General features: G+C 39.1%; 1 protein-coding gene and 1 long non-coding RNA gene across 3 annotated transcripts; one reads left to right on the forward strand and one right to left on the reverse strand.

Moving 5' to 3' along the window:
• The first annotated feature begins 7,820 nt into the window (after positions 1 to 7,820).
• LOC108120630 (uncharacterized) lies at positions 7,821 to 9,393 on the forward strand. Of its 2 annotated transcripts, none has more exons than XM_070280098.1 (2): positions 7,821 to 8,257; positions 8,312 to 9,393. In XM_070280098.1, the coding sequence occupies exons 1-2, from the start codon at positions 7,868 to 7,870 to the stop codon at positions 8,660 to 8,662; spliced, it is 741 nt and encodes a 246-aa protein (XP_070136199.1). In that variant the 5' UTR covers positions 7,821 to 7,867; the 3' UTR covers positions 8,663 to 9,393. The 2 variants fall into 2 exon arrangements, with proteins under 2 accessions (XP_070136199.1, XP_070136200.1); XM_070280099.1 differs by having other exon boundaries at positions 8,315 to 9,393.
• Positions 9,394 to 19,823: 10,430 nt separating this feature from the next.
• On the reverse strand, positions 19,824 to 20,395 carry LOC138926340 (uncharacterized). The gene is made up of 3 exons (XR_011442816.1): positions 20,380 to 20,395; positions 20,049 to 20,264; positions 19,824 to 19,981 (listed from the first exon to the last, which is right to left on the reverse strand). It is a non-coding gene; the product is annotated as an uncharacterized lncRNA (long non-coding RNA).
• Positions 20,396 to 20,605: the final 210 nt, after the last annotated feature.

Below are 20,605 nucleotides of genomic sequence, written 5' to 3' on the forward strand. Positions count from 1 at the left end.
ATTTTGTTATTGTTGGCTTGTATTTTTCAGTGTTTTTTTTCTCGTCTTTTTTTTGTATTAACCTTTTTTTTTGGTACCTCTACTCTGGTACACTGTGGGTGCGAGGGAGTTTTGATTTGATATGGGTCATACCCAGGCATTATCTGTTCCAGAACATCATCCCGAAGATCGTGAGACCAAGTGCACGGTCTCATCATCCCCTAAGGTGTCGCCATCAGGTAAGCCCTGAAATAAAATTGTAAAAGGACTCCTTTAATAAATCTTCAGATGGTCTTAAGAAACGCGGGACGTATTGTCTTCTCAAAACAGGTAAGGTGAGGTAAATAAAAATTCTAGTTTAGAAAATAGAAAAAAGTAAAAAAATTGGTTTAAGGTATATGGTCTTAAATAGAAAATTTATTTTAAAGGCCCTTCTAGATTTAAGGCTCTAAAATATACCATACATTTGTCCAAGTTTTGAAAAATATAGGGTATTTGTAAACCCCTAACATTCATTTAATGAAAGCCATTGTTTTCAACATTGATGGCTGATTTTAAACCCTCTCAGTTATAGCCTTCCACTCCCACTCCTCCACTATTTTCACCTTTTGTTGCAGCTTGGATTTCTCTTTTTTGGCCAATGCAACAACTACCATTCAAATAAACTAATATGCCTCTGTAGATTGCACATACACATACATATAAAAAAATAAAAAAAAATGGAGAAAAAAAGTTTATTTTTCCCCGTCCATTTTGGCCCAACAATATTGTGTGCCATTTTTTTCTAGTATAATTTATTTTTATTTGTTGCGCTGTTAGCTGCGAAATGGGTTTGCACGGTAGTCGGAATCGGTTTCGGATTTGGATTTGGAGTGGACCTGGTGCTCAGGTTGCTGCTGTTGTTGAAGGCTTTTCTTTCACGTTTGATTCGGTCGCTCCGCAATCGCAGGAAATCAATTATAAAAAAAACCTTTTGCTGTTCGGCTTCACTGGCCACGTTAATTCGTGAAAAATGCTTTTTTTTCCAGGTCTCAGTTTAATGTATTTTTCGTTTTGTTTTCGCCGCTGCTGTTGCATTTGAAAGAGTTTTCATTGTTCCTCGGATTGGAGTTGAAAGTGTTACTGCTGCTGCTTGGGTCAGAGAGTTGGAGGTTTATTTTTTTTTTAATTTTTTTTAAGGTTTTTTCTTTCGTTCGGACCATGACAAAGGATTGCGCGGGAGCGGAAAAAGTGCAATAAATTTTACTACTATATGCCCGTTGCCGACTGTCGATTTCGTTCAATGATTTCTCCCCACGGGAGCAGCGACAACTGCCGCCTGTCGATCGCCGACCGTCGACCTTTATTTATGTGCCTTTGATAATGCGTTTTTAAATTCAGGAAGTCGCAGTTTAGGCTGCCTCTTCTCAAGTTTCCCTCAAATGACCCGGCCTTCCTTCCTCGTTTTCCCAGTTTTCCGCTCGACTGCCGCAGGGGCGTAGCCCCTTGATTCGATTCTACAAAGAAATACTTTAAGGAGGGGTTCCTAAGAAACTTCCCCTAGGGTTCTACACGCCAGTCTACAAAGTAAAAAAATATTTATAAAATTTAAACAAATCAATCAAAATTTTTAAAGTCCGGAATAGCAATTAATTAAAATGATCTACAGCAATAAAGCTTGTTAAGATAATTTATAAATAAGACTCTCCTTATTGGTGTCAAATGAGTGTTCTGTTTTGACAATTTATATTGACATTTAAGTTCAAAGATAAATGATTAAGATGAATGGCAGAGAAATGAATTTCAATTTTTTAACTATTTTTGCAAAATAAAACCCGAAGATGCAAAAGTTATATCAATAAATTTCAAAATGGATGCAATCTGTATATATTTTAATTAACTCTCAAATCTAGTATAGTTCGAATATATACTCTACCGGATACGAATCGTGATTAATATTATTTTGTTGTCTTCACACATTGGCCACTACTTGTAGAATCGAGATTCTAGACTCTAGATCTATCTAGACGGCCGGTCGTGATCGATGGCTCGACATTATCCATTGCTGAAGTTTATCACCTGGCCAAATGTGGACATCTCACTGTCCATAACAGGAAACGGTAATGAGAACCATTCGAAAGCTCTTCAAGCTGGTTCCTAGCTGGAAAACACACACTCGGCCGTGTGCTCCACTTCAAGATCCGAGAAACCCAAGAGGTCCAACAGCAGCCTCCTCAAGATCTAAGATCGGAGATCCCCGATCCCCGATCCAAGAGCCTAAGACTGACACACACAACACAATATACAATATATACTATATATATTGTATGTAAACAATATGAAGCGGAGAACGCGACATGAATTTATGAGATCATTTTCGAAGTTAATTATGCCAGGGCATAAATTTCACAAGTACACACGTACTCGTCCATACACCAACAAATCCACACACTCCATCTCCGAAGCTGTCAAGATTGTTTCTCGTTCTGTGTCCGATTTTGTTTTTTTTCTTCAGCACGTCTCACCAATCATAATAGTTTTTATCTTAAAACCCATAAACATGTGCATAAAAAATAGTGTAAGGAACAAAAAAATAAGACCGAGATGAAACCCGTTCGTAGACCTAGGTTAGTTCTCTACTCGAATCAGTAGATCCCGACCACCATTCTCCACCCCCTCACACAAGTCCCCCTAGAAGACACAGTCTTTGGTCTTCGGTGGACCTGTTTCGTGTCATAGATTTGTTTTATGTTTATGGTGTTTGGGCCAAGAGCAGGGTTGGCGGGGCGGTATGGCGGAGTGTTAAGGGGCAACTAAACCGAACCAAACCAAACCACCATCCTATAGAAGCAGCAGCACCACCACCACCACCATCTCGCCGACCAAAGTGGTTCGGCCAGCCAAACAACAAAGAGTCTGTCCCAAAGTCCAGCCAAAGCCGTTGTTGTTATTATTGTTGTTTATGAACAAGAAGTTTTGCGGCTATGGATGTGGTTTGTGGTTTAACTGCTTTTATGGTAACACAAAAAAACAACACCAACAAAATAACAAAATCAACGAAAACAACAAACAAAAAATACAAAAAAGTAACAAAAAAAAAAAAAAATGAAAATTATAATAAAACAAGAAAGTTGTCTTAGCCCGAACCGCGAACCGAAATCCGTATGCTCTTGGCCAAGAAAAGATCAGGGTTTTCTCTAGAAACTATACAGGTCATCGGATAAGCGCTAATTGTTCAGGTTTCTAAGGTTTCTACAAAACTCAAACAGCTTTTGCTCTCAAAACTCCATCTAGAAGTTTATTATTAAATAAAAAATCAGAAATACGAAACAAATATTCAAAAAGCTTATCCAGAACTCAGTTCAGAGACTTTTCTTTAATTGGTTTTATTTAGTTAGCTTTTTTTTTTTTGTATTTATGTCTGCCAACTTTGCGTCGAATTTTGAATACTCCACACAAAGGGCAATCAAAAAAATAAAAATAAAAAACAAACTAAAAATCAGCAGCATTAAAAAAAAAACAAAACAAAAAAACAATTGCAGTGGCAGCAGCAGCAGCATCGACTTTTGTTAAAAAGTCATCAAAGACCAACAGCAAAAAACAACCAAATCAGTAACCGAGAGTCACGATGTTTGGTGGGTTTATTGCTTTACCCTATAAAGGGTATTCTAATTTTGGCAAACATTTAGGAACTTAAACTATTAAAGTTGGTAATTTCCAGAGATTAGTATATATATTAACTAGTTTTAAGTCCAGACTCTGTAAAGCGATAAAATATTTAAGTTTCAAGATAAGTGACTTTTTTGAAGGTTTTTAAATAATAATGTCTCCATTTACAATAAGCTTATTTTTCCTAAAATCTTCTATATATCCTTAAGAATTTGAAGTAAATTATTATTTCGATTTTTAAATGCCTTATTAATTTTAGAATAAAACAATAATTACAGATCCATCTTTATTTTATCTAAGTTTAAGGATTTTCTTAAAAACCTCTTTCTCTTATAAGATTCTGGTTCTTAGGATATAAATAAAAGTAAATGGAAAACTGGCTTCAAATACTGGCTGATTATTGAGAAACCCTAATAGATTTCAGGGTATCCCCTAGGTCTAACCCTTCTGTAGTCCTTGTTTCTTGTTTTCGCTGGCTTCAAACCAGTTTTGGCTTAAAGTCTAAACTTTATTTACAATATTGTTTTCTTTTACGACGTCGTCGCTGTCGACCGCGATTGTTGTTGTCGTCGCAGTTGCTGCTGCTGCTGCTTCTATTGTTGTTGTTGTTGTTAAATGGTGGCAATGGTGTTGTTGCTGCGGTTGTTGGTTTGACCCAAGCCCCTTTTTGTAATAAAGAAACTGGTATACGAACAAGACACCAGCACAGCACAGCACAGCACACTCGTACTCGTACTTACTTGGAACACATCCACTCCATTCGAATGGAGTGGTGAGGAGTCCCCTGGATATTGTTGCCCCAAACCCTAAAAACCCTCAAACTCACGACAATTTAGCCAATTTGATGTGCATCTAGCTAAAGTGGCTGGGGATGGGGGGGGGGATATGGCCAAAAGACGATTTCAGTTTTTAGTTTGCATAGGAAACGATTTTGGACCAAGATGAGATGCAGAGAAAGATGAAATAAAATGTGATGACCGCGCAGATTTGATTTTCTGGAGAGCCCTTTTGGGGTCTCTGGTTACAGAGGGTCCATGGTCCCCTGGTCTCTGGTCCTCGGTATTTGTCTTTGGTGTTGATTGGTCCCGTGTGGTTTATCAATCATTAAGAGTGACCGAGCGATCGTAAAAGTCGGGCCTAAATGCCGGACCCGTCCTCTAAAAGGCCATCTACAAATGGCAGCCCATAAAAGACGGTGCCCCCTCCGAAAACCCCGAACAAAGCAAAAAGACCAGCCTCATCCAGAACTGAACTGAAACCCAGAATCGAGCAGAACTCCACCCATTCCAGTAACCGCCGAGTAGTCTATGCCCATAAGGTTTTATGAATGCCCCACTCGGATGAGTTACAGCCTCGAAATGAGCCATTTACCCGCACATTTGATTGCACGTTTCGGACCCCGAAACCCCGAAAATCTTCTCCTCTTCACCAAAGTAGAGTTAAATCATCTTTCTTTCTTTGTTCTTTTTTTTTTTTAAGGAGAGCTGTAAACTCTGGCGGTTTGAGGGGGAAAATTTATTTCCCTAATTGGCTGGCAAGATGCTTTCTAATTTAGCCAAGGGAACCATTTACTCAAAGGCATATAACATATATACACCAATTACTTTCCTTATACTTTTTATTGAAGACTTAAATCATGTATCTGTCTTGTAATATAAAGTGCTATTTTATGGTTCTTGCTTGGTTGGTTCTTAGTTATTCCAACATGACTTTTCATCTCTCCGTATTTTTTTTTGGTAAAAACTTAGTGACCTCAGCCGCAACGTGAAAAAACAAGGAAAATGTCAATAGCTTTTCCAACGACATAATTTGCTTTGCTTAATTTGTGCTACGTTTTGGTATTTTTATTGCAATTTCTGTTTCAGAGTCGTTTGGTTAACCAAGGAGCGAAGAGATGAAGGAGGGTTAGTATTCTGCAATTTGCCAATGAATCGAGTCCGGGCCGGAGTCCCCAAGTCCACGATTCCGGACTTTGGATACGGTTGTGGTCGGAGTGGAGAGAAGAGAAATGTAACATGCCAAATGTGTCCCGGAATTTAATTAAACATTTTCTTCGCTTACTCGTGTATACGAGGCTTCACCCTTCGTCCTTTTAGCTCTGCCGCCTGTGCATTTACTATCCCCACGACGCCTCTGTTTTTGGGCCTACAGTAAGAGAAATTTCTAGCATTCTTAAAGGTTTTTTTTTGGATAATTATAACTAAGTATAGCCTAGAGACTGTAGCTCCTAGAAGACAAAAATTAAAGATATACATTAAAGATTATAATAGGTAGATTAAAATTATTAAACAGACACTTATGCAGAAAGCCTTGATAAAAAAAAATATATAAAATCTATATGTTTCTTTAAATTCTTCTTATAAAATCTGAATTATTTCTTCAAAGAAGCATAGTATTTTCCATTGAATATTAAAAGGAAGATAAAAGCCTATTAAACGAGAATGTATACGGATAAGCGGACAAGGCTTTTAAGGACTTAAAACCTTGATTAAACAAATATATCTTAAATCTAGATTTTTCTTCAGAATCTTTATAAAAAATGTATTTCTTTAAAGAAGCATTTATTTTTTTGTTGCAGTGCTGAAACCATCAACTTTGTCGTCAATGTCCTGTCCGAAATTCTTGTCCGGGGGTAGCTTTTACTATTGATTCTGGGGCGGGGACCCCTTCTCCGTCCTGAGGGTATGGTGGGCCAGTAAATGGCAAGGTTATTGACATATTTTAACAACTATTTGCAAAAGGCTTTAGTTTCACTTCAATTCCATTCCCTCTCGGCCTGCCATCGCATCCTCCCTTCGGCCGCCCCACGCCCCTTTCACGCATAATTGAAGCAAGTGCAGAATGTCTTCATCCTTGGAAGTCCTTTGCCGTATACTATAGTATACGGAATACGGAATCGAAATCGGACTTCGGCATCGACATCGACATCTACATTGGACGGAGTCCGTCTGTTTGCTTTCATGTTTAAATGTGCTCGCGGCATCAATATTTGTATCCTTGCAAATATTTGACATTTGTCATGTAAATAACGTTATTTCAATTACTTGATGTAAACGAAACGGACAACAATAAGAACAGCAGGAAAAAGCAGGAAGGATATCCCGGGGATGGGGATAAAAAACAAGATGGCCGGAAAAAGAGGGAAAAAGTCCTGCAAAAGGGATTGCAATACTTTTAGTATTGTCTGTTTGTCTTGGCCAAATAACTTTGAGCGACAATTTGCTTATGACCGGCCATAGTCATTCATCAAAAAGCAAAGGAATAATATTCATAAATACAAGGGGCTTTTTGACAGGCAACTCTAAAGGATTTTCTCTCAAGAGGTTTAATAATTTCAACCCTTTCCCTCCAAAACAAAAGGTCCATTTTCTTTGTCTGTAATTTTGCAATGAAATGGAAAGTGGGCTGAAATCTTTTGCAAGTATTACGTCAGTTTACTTGGCTGAAATACGAAATAATATTTTTGTGAGCTGCACGTCAGTGGCACACACTGAACATTCATAATACTCGCAAAATATTCAATAATATTGCTGTCCAAACAAAAAATCGCGCAATGCACGGCCTTTGTTTGTGAGTTTTCGCGAAAATAAAAATAAGAAACAGCTACCAAAGTTGTTTGTGCAAATCGGGAACTTCAGCGAAAAAAAAATAATATATCGCAGATGTTTAGAGAACTTTAGAGGAAGGTAGGGAGGGGTACGAGAAGGCCCTCTGTCCCCCCACCAATCCAAGGCCCTACATGGGAATGTAATCAGAGAAATTCAAAGCAAATCGGAGCGCAATCAAAGCTACAATTTGCACAAACACAGCTCTCTCTTTTTGTTTGATTCAAATACACTGAAAAAATAATTGTTTGAAGTTATTAAGAAATATTTTTAAGGTTACTAAGACTTAAAAAAAGGCTAGAAATAGTTAAACTAACTAAGAAAATTGTTCATTTGACCTATGGCCTAAGGTTTGTCACCTACTTAGACTGCCCTCCACAGTGACATTAAACAATACCCCTATTTCTAAAATTATTAAAATATTAAGAATAGTAAAATACCATCAAACCTGAACCTACATATATTTCATTTTATATTTTATTTATATTTCTGTTAATCCCCTTATAATAATTTCCAGTGTAGGATCTGATTTCTCACTCTCTCTTGACAGTTTGCGCATTCATGATTGTACTGGGCACTTTACCCATTTCAGTATTAAATGCTCCCTTGACGGCATTGGACACATCTTTGGGGAAATGAATTCCCGGGATCGTAAATTCTGGACAGAATTTCTGCAGCTCTATCGATCACTTCCGGCCGTTTGGCAAACTCGCAGTCCGGAGTACAGTATTCGCTCGCTAAAGACCGCCGGATATGAAAGTTTGGTCCAGAAACTAAGAGAAGTTGAGCCGGAGGCTAATCGATTGCTGGTTGTTAAAAAAATCAACTCGTTTCGCACTAATTTCCGAAGAGATGTTCGCCGGCGTGACCAATGTTTGGCTAAAGGTCAGCCCTTTCAGTCCACACTATGGTACTTTGAGATTTTGGGTTTCCTCGAGGGTCAGGATGGTGACAAGGGAGGATTCAAAACAGAGGACTTACCCAGGAAGAAGAATTCTTTGCCCACAATACTAGAGGCTAAAGAGGTGAGAACTGTTTTGTGGAAAAATCTTTAGAATAAATATATTTATTATTTTTAGAAGACTTCCCTAACTTGCGAACCATTCCCTCAAAAGCAACCTTTCAAAGCCATCAAGGAGGAACCCCTACTTTCCAATGATTCTTGCCCCTCGATGGATAAGAACTTACCCATCTTGCCACAAAATCTTGACCAAAAATTAAATCCCTGTTGCTCCAAGCCAAATGAATTTGAGGCCTTGGCTCAAACCTGGAGCCATCAGTTTCAGGAACTGTCTTATAACCAGAGAATCCTGGCCCGAAAACTAATTTCTGATATTCTATACCACGGATGTATGGAAAGACTTGAGCCCAATCATATAGACCAAATGCACGATTTAATGAGCCGGACTACTACTTCCATGGACTCTTAAAGCCATAGTTAATATTCTGTAATAAGAAATGGAAAATGTATATATTTTTTAAAGCTGTCACCTACCGTCCAGGATAATGTTTTAATTTAATTCTCTATTTGGTTCTCGTCCTGCCTTCTCATTATCATAATGTCTACTTTCAGTCAGTTGTCGCGTGTAATTGTTTGGAAAACAAAAATGCTCAACCTTGGCTGGCATTCGGGCCAAATTATTTTAAGCCAAATCCATTTTCCATTGGATTGCCTGGGCCGGCCTGGCTTGTCCGGGAAATTAGCAAATAAATGTGCTCGAAATTAAAACAAATTAACAACATTTATTTGCGACTGTAAAACTTGGTCATTTTGTGTGGGTTCGGGAATTGAAAAACTTTTCTACCCCGGCCAACCAAAACCAAAAAAAAAAAACCGGCAAAACGGAAAACTGAAAACCAAAACCAAACCAAGTGAAACGAAATGAAAGTAAACTGAATCGAAGGCACGAGTGCCCAAAGCAAATGACACTTTTCCCCAAACACAGAGCACCGTACTTAGAGCAATTGCTTCTTTTTTTTTTGGGAAATAGGGGCGGTTGGGCAGCGGGGGAGTGGCACAAAAAAATGCAAATTTATTGGCATTTAATTTAAAAGAGAAACAGAAATAAACAAAAAAAAAACCGGAGAAAAAAAAGGGAGCGAAGATACAAGAATTGCCCGCATTCGCGCTTGGCACAAAAACCCGGAACCCAAAAGGCCCGGAACATCGTTGAGAGACTACAGCACAGACCCTCATAATGTGCACAAAACTTTGCAACAAAAAAACGGCTAAAACCAACAACAACAACAAGAAGAGGAACAACAACGAACCGCAACAACAAATGCGGCATATAAACGAGCGCATAATGAGCTCAGTAGAACTTCCCGGCATGGATGGATGGATGGATATGGAAGTCGCATTTAATGCCTAAAATATACACTTCAATAAAAAATCTTAAAATGGTTTAGTGACCTTCTTCTTTGGCTAACAAAAGGTGACAGTTTCTCGGAATTATTTCAACTAGCATCTAGCAAAGAGAACTCCTTATTATTTCAAGTGTACTAACCGGATTGGTACTAACGCGGACGGACCAACATCGCTGTGTGAGGCTTATGGGTGGGTGTGCGCTGATACCCATATATTAAACACGCCCCAATCCCTGGGCGGGTGCTGCCTTTTTTATGCTCCGTGCATATCATGCAATTACTTTCCACTCAAATGTCAATTTAAATTGAAGTTTTATGCAAAAACCATACTCGAAATTTCTTCTTGATTTTTATTTTTTTGCGCACGCCATTCCCGAGGAACAATGCCTTCAGAGGGTTCTCGTCCTTCTCGACTTCCGGTCCTTCATCCCAGCCAATATCCTTGGGATGTGTTTTTGTGCGTCTTGGTTTTTATGTGTTAGTTGCACATTTCGGAAATTAAGTTGAAATTTATTAGCACATCTTTGTCGTTGGTACGGATTGCTTTGCCAGCACTTCGAAGGATTCCACCAATGGCCTGTGACGAATCCTCAAAGCCCCTGTGTTTCTTCTTATTTTATGTACATTTTTTTTTTTCTTGTTTTTTTCAATTGGGGCAAAATATCGGAATCGGGATATTAATGTGCGTGTGTTGCTGGTAATGGCGCTACATAAATTTTCAAACCAAATCGCACAAATAAGGTGAATTGCCTGCCAGGCATTAGAATGTTTTGCAAAAGCGACAAATAATCCCCCACAAAATCCCCAAACCGGAAGTCCTTCGTTATGTTCTTTACTTATTTTTAGTGGGCTTCTGTCATTTTCAAGTGGTTTAAGGCTTAAACTTTTTATTAACCTAGTTTTCGGATAGGCTTTTTTCCTGCCGTTCCTTTGATCTCTCAGTTATTATTTATAAACTCATTAATTGAATACTTTTTTAATTAACTGAGCTCTTAATTATTTCTGCAAGTGCTCCTGTCATGAAAGTCCTTGGTCCTGATTGATACACACATCCTGATAGTGTTTACTTCAAAGACCTGCTCTTCAGATTTTCCCGCGTCACTTCAGTTCATTAGCCGACTTGGAGGGCTTCCGTGCTCTTTAACCGCCGACTGACAGATAGACATCAAAAGAAATTACGCCCAGCTGGTGAAGAGTCCTGCAAAAAAATCACAAAAAGAAAAAGAAATTATAAACCTCATCAATTAAGGACTTTTGTGCATGCCCCATCGACGGCTATATCCTCGAACATATGTCCGATTCAGAGAATTATGCAATCAACCGATGTGCCCTGCTCACTGGGACGTAGCGCCCTTGCCGGCAGCAGCAGTAAAGAATCTGAAGGACCCTCCAACTCGGGAGAGACACGCACAAGGATATGGATTCGAATTCCGATTCGGATGTGAATTTACCCATACTATCCCTCCCTCTCTCCCTCCATCCTCGATGGATGCGAGGTCCTCGATTTGCCAGTGGTGTGTGTATTAGTGCCTCGATATTACACAATTTCCAATCGCATCAAGTCGTTAAAAGTTTCGATTACAAAACGCGTTTTACAATTGCCCGCCGGGGGTAGAGGGCATAGAGTGGCAGGGATATATGGGGTTTTGGGTTGAGAATGAAAAAAAAAATAAAAATAAAACAAGGACCAGAACAAACAGCCACTACAGTGGGTAAAATGGAGACTGGAATGGCTGGTGGTGGTGTGCGCAAACAAATATTGAAAGTGGCATTAAAAAAAACTTTACCAGCGCTGATTTTATTGCAATGAATTTGCGCTCAAATGGCAAATCAATGTGTTTTCCCACTGACAGTCAATTTTATAGCGCCGCCCCTCCTAGCCTTCTCTTAAACATATACCATGCATACATATATGAACCAGTCTGAAAGCCAGTTGATGTTCTACTTGGCAATAGAGATAGAGCTAAAAACTGGTGAAAGTTGTCCGTTGTCCGTGTTACAATGAAATCGGTATAGTAGTGCTGTGCTGATGCGATGATTGTAGGAAATGGTATAAAATTTACAGCAAATGATCCAGATTACCTGCTAAGAGATTTCCTTCTCAAACACAATTGCATTTTGTATAAATTTTATTCGATTGCTCATCAAAATAGTTTACCTTTCACGTCATAAACTCCAACCATCCATCCATCCATTCATCATAAAAGTATATAGACCTCTCTCACCTTGTAATCCCCGATAATCAAATGATTTAATGTTCATGCAGTTTGCTGGATTTATGAATGCATTTTCTGTGCACATTAAAACTTTGTTTTTATTGCTGTTTTTTGTTAGTGAATGAGAGGCGAACAAACCTAATCAACGTTGGGATTCAAATGCCATTAAAAAGGATACATAAATACTGGCGAATATCCGATTGCCCCGAAATACTCCCTTATCAATTAGGTTTGCAGAAATGTTCTGTAATCGCATTACTTATATGGCCGTTAGTTGCTGTTCATGTTTTTATGTGCCACATAATCGCCATTAATTTCCATTTTGATGTCCTATCGTCATTTTTAATGCCAAAGCTTTTAACGCCAAAATCCCCCCTTTTTTTTTGTTTCTTTCCCCATGGGAAGCGTAGCACTCGTGATAACAAATAAAAGCGGCAACAAACTATGGACATAAAAAATAAACAAAAATTTTACTACTATTTTGTCCTAGGCCCGGCCCCTCCCGCCTCCTTCTCCTGTCGTCACCCCTTTTTTTATTTTTATTATTTTTTCGGTGAGTGTGTTCCCGCCTGCGTTAGAACTAAAATTGATGCATTGATTTTTCGATATACAAAACATTCTCATCCGTTTTATTGCCCACCCCATGCTGGCACTTACAATACTGCCCGCCCCAACCCATGCCCGCCCAGTAGAGTAGCAGAGTGCCTGCCACGCCCACTCATCCAATGCCACCTGCCCCAAAAAAGAAGTGAGAGCTTTTCGTTGCCTTTTGTTTTTATAGCGACATGTAATGTGATTTATTGCCTGTTCGGTCCTTAAAATAAATTCCTTTTAATGGTTTTTTATTGCCATCAGTAGTTGGCGTCAGCGTTAATGTTAATTAAACTATTGTAGTGCCTGCAGCGTGGGTGGAATCCGGCTGCCAGAGCGGCGAGGAGGCAGAGGATGGTGGTCCGGGAAAAGCCCATAAATCCCCGACAAAGGAGCAGCAAGGCCAGGAAGAGGAACAAGCCATTGAGTGGCAATTTTTCTGCAGAGTTGGCACTTTGAATCTCGATTCTGGCCATGTACTTGCTACTTTTTTTTTTGGGCTTAGTTTAGGCTAAGAAATAATTTAGAGGAGGATAAAAAACTATTAGATAGATTAGGTTGTAACAAAAGGTATAATTTTGAAAGAATTTTTAAATGAAACGGCCCTTGAATAGTTTCCGGTTTTAAGTAAATTTTATTTCTTATCTTTATTTTTTAGTTTCCTTCCAAAATTAAGCCGGAACTGAGTAAGACTTTCTTAAAAACCCTTCAAAAAGACTAACTATACCCAAAAATCTATTTCTTAAACTTCAAAGAAGAGTCAAGCCCTTAATGAGCTGATTTTAAATCCTTGCCCTTCTAATTATTATTTACAACAAATACTTTCACCCACCTTTGGTCATTTTTGGGATTTTCCCGTTTCCAGGTTCATTCAAAATATCCTTAGACCCTTTTATCCATTTTCACTTTCGGCTGTATATTAGGCCATTGGCACAGTCTTACCTGTTTCCTGGTTCCCAAGGATGTTAAGCCGGAACTGTTTAAGATTTGTGTTTAATAGCATTTTAACGAAAATCTTGAAAAATCTTTCAGCCTTCAGCCGGCAAGCAAAAATTCCAAAATGGTATTTGAAGTGAAATTAAGAAACCCCTTTTAAGGCTTTCTTCTCTTGCCAAAAAAAAAATCAGGAGCTCAGGACAGCTCATTAAAGCCATATTAGGTGGGGAGCGTAAGCCTTATAAACGGCAGCGGCTTTTGGGGCTTATACCCCCACTACTCACTCCCAATGCCCTTTTTGGCCATTCTAGCCCCTTAGGGCTCCTGGGATTATGATGTGTTGATATACAGCACCGATGTGGTCCATTTCTGGCTCTGGAGAGCGAGGCAGGGCAACGGAAAATGTGTCCGGCCATCCAGCTGGTGTCCACTTGATGTCCGTTTCCCGGTTTTCCCTCTTGTCTAATTTCTCGACTCTGAACTCCATCGCTCGTGGTGTGTGTGTGTGTTTTCTCAGCTCGTTTATAAATATTTAACGATTTAAGTTTTTGCGTCAAAGTGTTTTTGCCACAAAACCCGCCTCCGTAGCCCGCCTGTGCCCCTTGCCATCCATTGCCACAGTGTCGCTCTCTTTTCTGGGGATATTGCGTTCATGATAATTGCGGTTCTGGTCCGGGTCTGGAAGTCGTTCTCGACTTGAATGTGGACGTGGATCTGAGAGTTTGTGTTGCGCGTCCGGGGCCCCAGCTGCGTTTAATGGCTTTTCAGAATTTAAACAAGTCGCGTAATTTTGGTTTTTCTTTTTATAAATCGCTTCTCGGCCCTTCGCCTCTAGCCAGCCCAGCCCTTCGCCCCATTCACTCTATGTGGCCCGGCCTGGGTCCCTACAATTGCAATAAATTTCTGATATTACAAACATTTTGTTTATTTCAAATTTACTTTTTATTAAAATTTTTTTTTTCGCTCAGCTACAACATCAGCTGGCCAAAAAACACGGAAAAACAGGGGAAAACAGCGAAAAACCATAGTCCTCGGAAAATTGTTTGCGGTGGATTATGTGATATTTACAATGGACAGGGAGCTTTTCTCATATATATTGAAGGGAAAAGGGGGTGGCGGGCTGCAAACAAAGGGGTGGGGATTGGAGCTTGGGGCAGATGCCCCCCCTAAATGCCACATAAATTTTTAAGGAGTGCAAACAAATTGGGCCGAACCGATGGGGGCAGGTTTGCGGAGGAAAATAGAACAAATGGCCCCGAGGATTCATCATCGTGTTCGATAACAAAAGCAGATTTGTATTAATTTTTGAATTCAATAAACAGAGGACTTATTGGAAAATATAAGAGAACAATAAAAGATTTCATTTGGAAAAGGAATTTGTCATTTCAAAAGAAGGGAGCTACTGGAAAACGTTACCCGACCCATAAACTCTTTGAAATTACTTAATTTTTGCTCTCGGATATTGCGCCTTTTTGGGTTTATTATACATCTAATATATTTAACCCGATTAGACCCCCTGTCGAGGTTTTCCCCTTCGAATTTTACAACCTTTTAATCTGTTTATTTTGCCTAAAGGACATACTGTTGAAAACACGAACTTCCCAGGCCAGTGACATCCTCGCTTTGAAATCCTTTAGTCGAATTCATTGCTCGTTAAATTTTATTGAATGAATAGCTTAATAAATCTCTCCCCTCGTGTTTAGTTTGTTTTTAGTTCAGCTGTTGTAAATAATCCAGTTCGGTGGATGGGCAAATAGTTTTCCCGGGGATTATCTTAAACAGTTCACCCTTTTGGGCCTTTTGGCTAAATAGCCTTTCGGTGTGCAAGCCCATCTAGTAATTTTCCGTTTAGAACCGCAGAAACGGACAGACAAATACAGAATCGGAGGGCAATTGTTTATAAACGATTGGACAAGGTCAAAAGCTGTTAATTAAACAGATGGATGCCTATATATAGCCCAGGAGGGGGCAATGCTATGAGTTGCCTTTAATTACGATCCCCCACAGGCCCTCGGATGGAGTCCGGCAATTATTCAATCCCGCATCGCATCGTATCGCAATGGCCCAAGCTAAATAATGTTGTAATTTACAAAAGTCCAACACTCTTTGCCCAAAGATGAACGAAAATCAACAGAAAATTGTTGTTTTTCTTTCGATAAACAACAAAGACGTGGCGAGAAGTAAAATAAATAGTGAAAAATAACAAGTCATAAAAATGATTTATATGCAAAGTGCGCGCCCCGAGATCTTGGCCCTCCAACTGCCTCCCTCTATCTATCCATACTATTCTTTTTTTTTTGTTTTTCTACCCGGAATAGGCTATGGGCCATGGTATAGGTGTGGATATATAGGACAGGTATCGGGCCATATCGGGGGTGATGGGTTTTTAGGTGCCAAGCCCAGCTGGTGGGACAAAAGGCAAAACGAACAACCGGTTTTTTTGTTTCAGAGGCCCATCCGATACCGATATTAGCAACCATTTATGCATGTCGACTGTTTTGTACAAATAATCGACCCAAGACAATGGCCCGTAATTTAACTACCAAAATACGCCAGAGCCAGTCCAAGATATATATTTTTTTCTTGGTAAGCACGCACACAGTTTTCCCTCTTTCTTTTTTTTTTTGTGAAGACTTGTGTCTGTCGTGGGTCAGGGGATCTTCGAGAGGAGATATGGCCAAGATCCGAGAGGTAAGAGGTGGAGGCATCAGGTCTTCACAGTGGGACATCTTTCTATGGGATATAGGTGGGAGATCAGACAATAAGAAATGGTGGTGAGTGCGTGACCAACAGGAGCAGGATTTCATTCGAATCGCAGGTACTTTGCGTGACCTGCCATCCTAGAGGGGATTACTTAGATTTAAATAGAGTAGGTGACACACTATTGTGTTGATTCTTGGAGAGCTTAGAACTTGACACTTTTTAACTAGAAGGTTTTTAAATTTAAATCTTAAGCTATTAATATTTCTTAAATCAAACCTCTTAGTCTTTCTTTTTAAAATGCATTTCAGTTAAACACCATTATTCAATATCATCCCAATCATTATTGCAATCGATCACGAGGCACGCCCATCCCTGAGGTATAAACAGGGACTTGATTCCGCCGCTTCAGATCCCCCTTTGTTTGTCACACAAATGAAGAGTTGATGACGAAGATGAAGATGAAGACGATGACGGGGCAGAAGAGGATGAGCCCTCAAGACCTCAATCAGGCGATGAGGGTCTCAAAAACAGACAGGATTCTTCAGGTTCAGGCCGAGATTCAGGTTTTGGGTTAGAATCAGGTTGGGATACAGGTTCGAATAAATTTTTACTTTTATTTTTATTTTTTTTTTGTGTTCTCCGTCTCTCCCCTGAAAGAATCTCGTCTGTCACGGTCTGGAGTGAGGGGTCGATTGTTTCTGGGCTCAGTTTTGGAACGGATCGGGATTGTTCTACACTCGATGCCTGTCGTGGGTCTGGGGCACGTCACCAGGATTGCCGGTGTGCCAGAGACACAATGGACACTTGTGCTGAGGATCGGTGGGTTTTGTAGGCCTCTCCGGCTTTTCAGAGTGTGCAATGAGCAATGATTAAATTAATTATGCCTGGCAGGTAGCTGCTGCCTAGAGATCCTAGAAGCGATTCCCATAGAAAGGCAGGCGAGCGTGAAGAAAGAAGGACATTTGATATTTTTGACACTTCTCTTCGGGCCTGTGAAAAGAAAATGGGAAAACTCGCTGATTGCACATCCCAATGGCAATCAGGATTCGGCATTCGGCAATCCCCTGACCTGGCCAACAATTGAAGTGTAATTTATGACAACAATGCCAGTGGGTATTGTCGGAACCCTCCTATTGTGGCCGGGTCAAGGCCCCCCGACCACCACAGGTATATCTACTGATCCCCATGACAAATGCACTCGGCCCGATCGGCGAGATAAGCCCTTGATCAGGTTGCCAAACACTTGCAGCCCAAAAAAAAAACACAAAAAACTGAAAAAATATAAAAGAAACTAGAAGAAAGCCGATGCGATTTGTATTCGCAGGTTGTTTGGGTTCAAGACCTGAAACTGGGATTGGCACTGGCATCCGCTAGATACACAGATTTGTGATGGCTCCTTCGGGTAATTGAATGGCAGCTGATCTCTATCGTTTTTTTTCGGTATATTCTGCAATTTTTGAAAAGTGGCAGCTCAACAGGAAATGTGCACTGAATTGGGACTTGGCAAGTGCATTGTCCTCGATAATAAGCAATCTCTAAGGAGATCATCATCCTTCACCGACTCTGCAGTTTGACGTTTTCCGTTTTGGCGCTGAAAATCCAATCTATTATCTTTGAAAAGATTTTAATTTAATGTTCTGCTCCGCAAATCAATCCTATATCGATAACGTCATCAAATATTGAGTTTCATTCCGACCCCAAATTGAGATAGAATTTCTTTGGCAAACAGAGCTCCCTTTCTTAATTGTTGTTTGCTTTTGAAAATATGTATTCATAAAACCAATGTCTAATAGTTTTTAAACAGAATATTGAAACATTTCAAATTTTAAGTACCAAGTTCAATGCTAAAGTTTTCCGTTTTATGGCCGAAAACCTTGATGGGTGGAAATAAACTTTTAACAGTTTTTGGCAAATGTCAGAACCTCCTGACCGCCGATTATCGGAAACATTGTTGATTTTTGTGCTCGCCCAATTAGACGAGCGTAAACAAATTCGAATTTTATTTACATGGCAGAAAGACAGAATAGCAGAGTGTGTGCACAGTCGTATATACCTATCTACCTATTTTGTGCAAATGTCAAATGTGAGAAAACCCATTAAACGTTGCGCCGAAAATAGCAACGGGCCGCCCACTGCATTGTGGAAAGTTTCGTAGGTTGTGGCCCCAAAAATACAAATTCGAAAATACACAAAACCCGAAGCGAGCCAGCCAGGCATCGCACAAGGAAAAAGTACAAAAATAAATAATCAGAATAAATGCAAAACTAAAGCCAACAACAGCGGTGAAATGTTCGCACATTTTGCAATCAACCCAAAAACACAAAAGCTATGGGGTGGCTAGTGGGGGATCAATTTAAAAGGGGGGCTTCTAGCTGGATGAAAAAATAAATCCAAGGAAGGTATGCACTGTTAAAAATAAAGGGGTGTTGAGAGATTTGAATCTATCCCTAAGAGGCTGTGGGGCTTTATAAGAAAAATGGGATATAAAATTATGGAATAATATTTATAAGACCTATTTTTGTTAAAGCTTTGTGACTTTTCCTTACCTTTTTTTAATTTTAAATAAAAAGTATTTTAAAATTAAAGAATATGAAATTTTAAAATGGATTTTAAATATTTTTCATTTAAAAACTAAAACTTGTGATGTCTTCCTTGTAAATTATTTAATTTCCTTGTTAGTTTTGGGTGAACTGAATCGAATATATTATAATTAAGATTATTATTATATTATTAGGTGTCTTAAATCAAATGACAAATATACTCATTCAATCTGTCTTATATATATTTTTAAAAGATTATATCCTTGGAAAAATAGGTCACATTTCAGCCGATATTTTTATCAAAACCGGAACCCATTTATCAAGATTAAAAAGCATTAGTGGCCTAATAGTTTCTCTTCTAAAAAAGCATAAACAAGGTAGTTTTATTTTTTTCTATAGTGCGTGCTATTAGTGCTTTTGGTTCTATTGTTTTTCGTAGTGTCGGGAAAAGGATGAAAAACAATTTTTCTCGTTTTGATTAGACGACGCAAAAATTGTTGGATGTCGGCGCGTAAACAAGAATCTGTATTGAGGCGTTAAGACTGGCAATCTTGTATGCCGCACCCTTGCCTCCTGCACCTGCTACTTCCCCGTCTCACCTCCTGGCACATCACTTACCATATAAACCTGGCGGCGAACGCCATCAACCACAACAATAACACCAACAACAATGTGCGAATGAACCCATATAAACCGACAAATTCGGACGCTCGAAAATACAATAAAAAAAAATTTAGTGCGGTTTTCAAATTTATTCTAGTGCTGCCGCCACTTTTTGTTCCGCTCCCACTTCCACGCCTCATGCCTCCACGTCTCACGCCTTTTGCCCCCTGCCCTCTAGACGACCCCACTAATCCCCTTGCCACCCACACTTCTATTCAATTCCGTTGCGTTTCTTGTTATTTTTGTACTTAAATAAAGCGCAATTTGCGTTTTTTTTTCCGAACTGGCTATGGTTGTTTTTTTCTGGCTTGTTTTTCAACGCTTGAAATTTAATAGATTTGGCACACATTCGAGGCAACATCATATTGGCGGGCGCCAATCGAAAAATGTTAGTATTAGCCAAGGGAACTGGAATGGGGCTTTAAAAAAAATTCCATAAAGATTCAAAAAAATATTTAAAAGTTTTGGTAGATACTTTGCAAAAGTAAAGGATGTTTTCATAGTTCGAACTCCAACACATTTTACTCGAAAGACTCAAGATTATATGATAAATATACTTTTAATATTTCGAAATTTTATTTCCAGTCCTTATTTATTATTAAGGTCCTTACCATAACTCTTAAAAATAGTCCTTTAAAACCAATATTTCTCGGCGAGTGTTTCTGCACTTGTGTCACTAAAACAGAAGTTTTCTTTACCACAGACTCGAGCTCTGGTTTTGCACTACAAAAAACTAAAAAATAATAAAATGGGGGAAAAAAAATTGATCCGGGAAGAGGAAGGCATTAAAAACAACTTACCGCAAGCAACTTTATTCAACTGGCTTAGTATTTCATTGCCCATCAAAAGTTTCCAACAGGTGCAATAACTTTTCTAGGTGTTATTAATGGCTGCATCGGCCATTTCCTTCCACTCGATTTGTCTGGTAAGGTAAGGTACTCACGCAGCTAGAGGTACTATACATATTCGCAGCTTGAAACGAGAAACGAATATTTTTCAACTGGCACACTCACACGCTTCATTTGCATGAAAAACAAAAAAAATACTTTGCATAAATAAATAAAATTGGTAGATTCGCAATAAAATTAAACCAAAAACAAAAAATGGAATGAAAACAAAAGCAAAACGCACATGTTTTAATAAACAAGAGCATATATATCGCAAACGAATATACGATATGAATGAGCAAATGAATGAATGAATGAAAATGAGAATGGTTGTGAGGTATGAGATGTGTGGGATGGAACCAACGTCTGCAAATATATGAATATACGAGAGTCTGGAAAATAAAATTCAGTTTTATTTTATTTATTTTCTTGCCATTTCAGCCATTTCAATTCCGGAGCTTAAAATCAAT

The sequence above is a fragment of the Drosophila bipectinata genome, chromosome 3L (genome assembly GCF_030179905.1).
Source record: "Drosophila bipectinata strain 14024-0381.07 chromosome 3L, DbipHiC1v2, whole genome shotgun sequence".
In the NCBI taxonomy this organism is placed as follows: Eukaryota; Metazoa; Arthropoda; class Insecta; order Diptera; family Drosophilidae; genus Drosophila; species Drosophila bipectinata.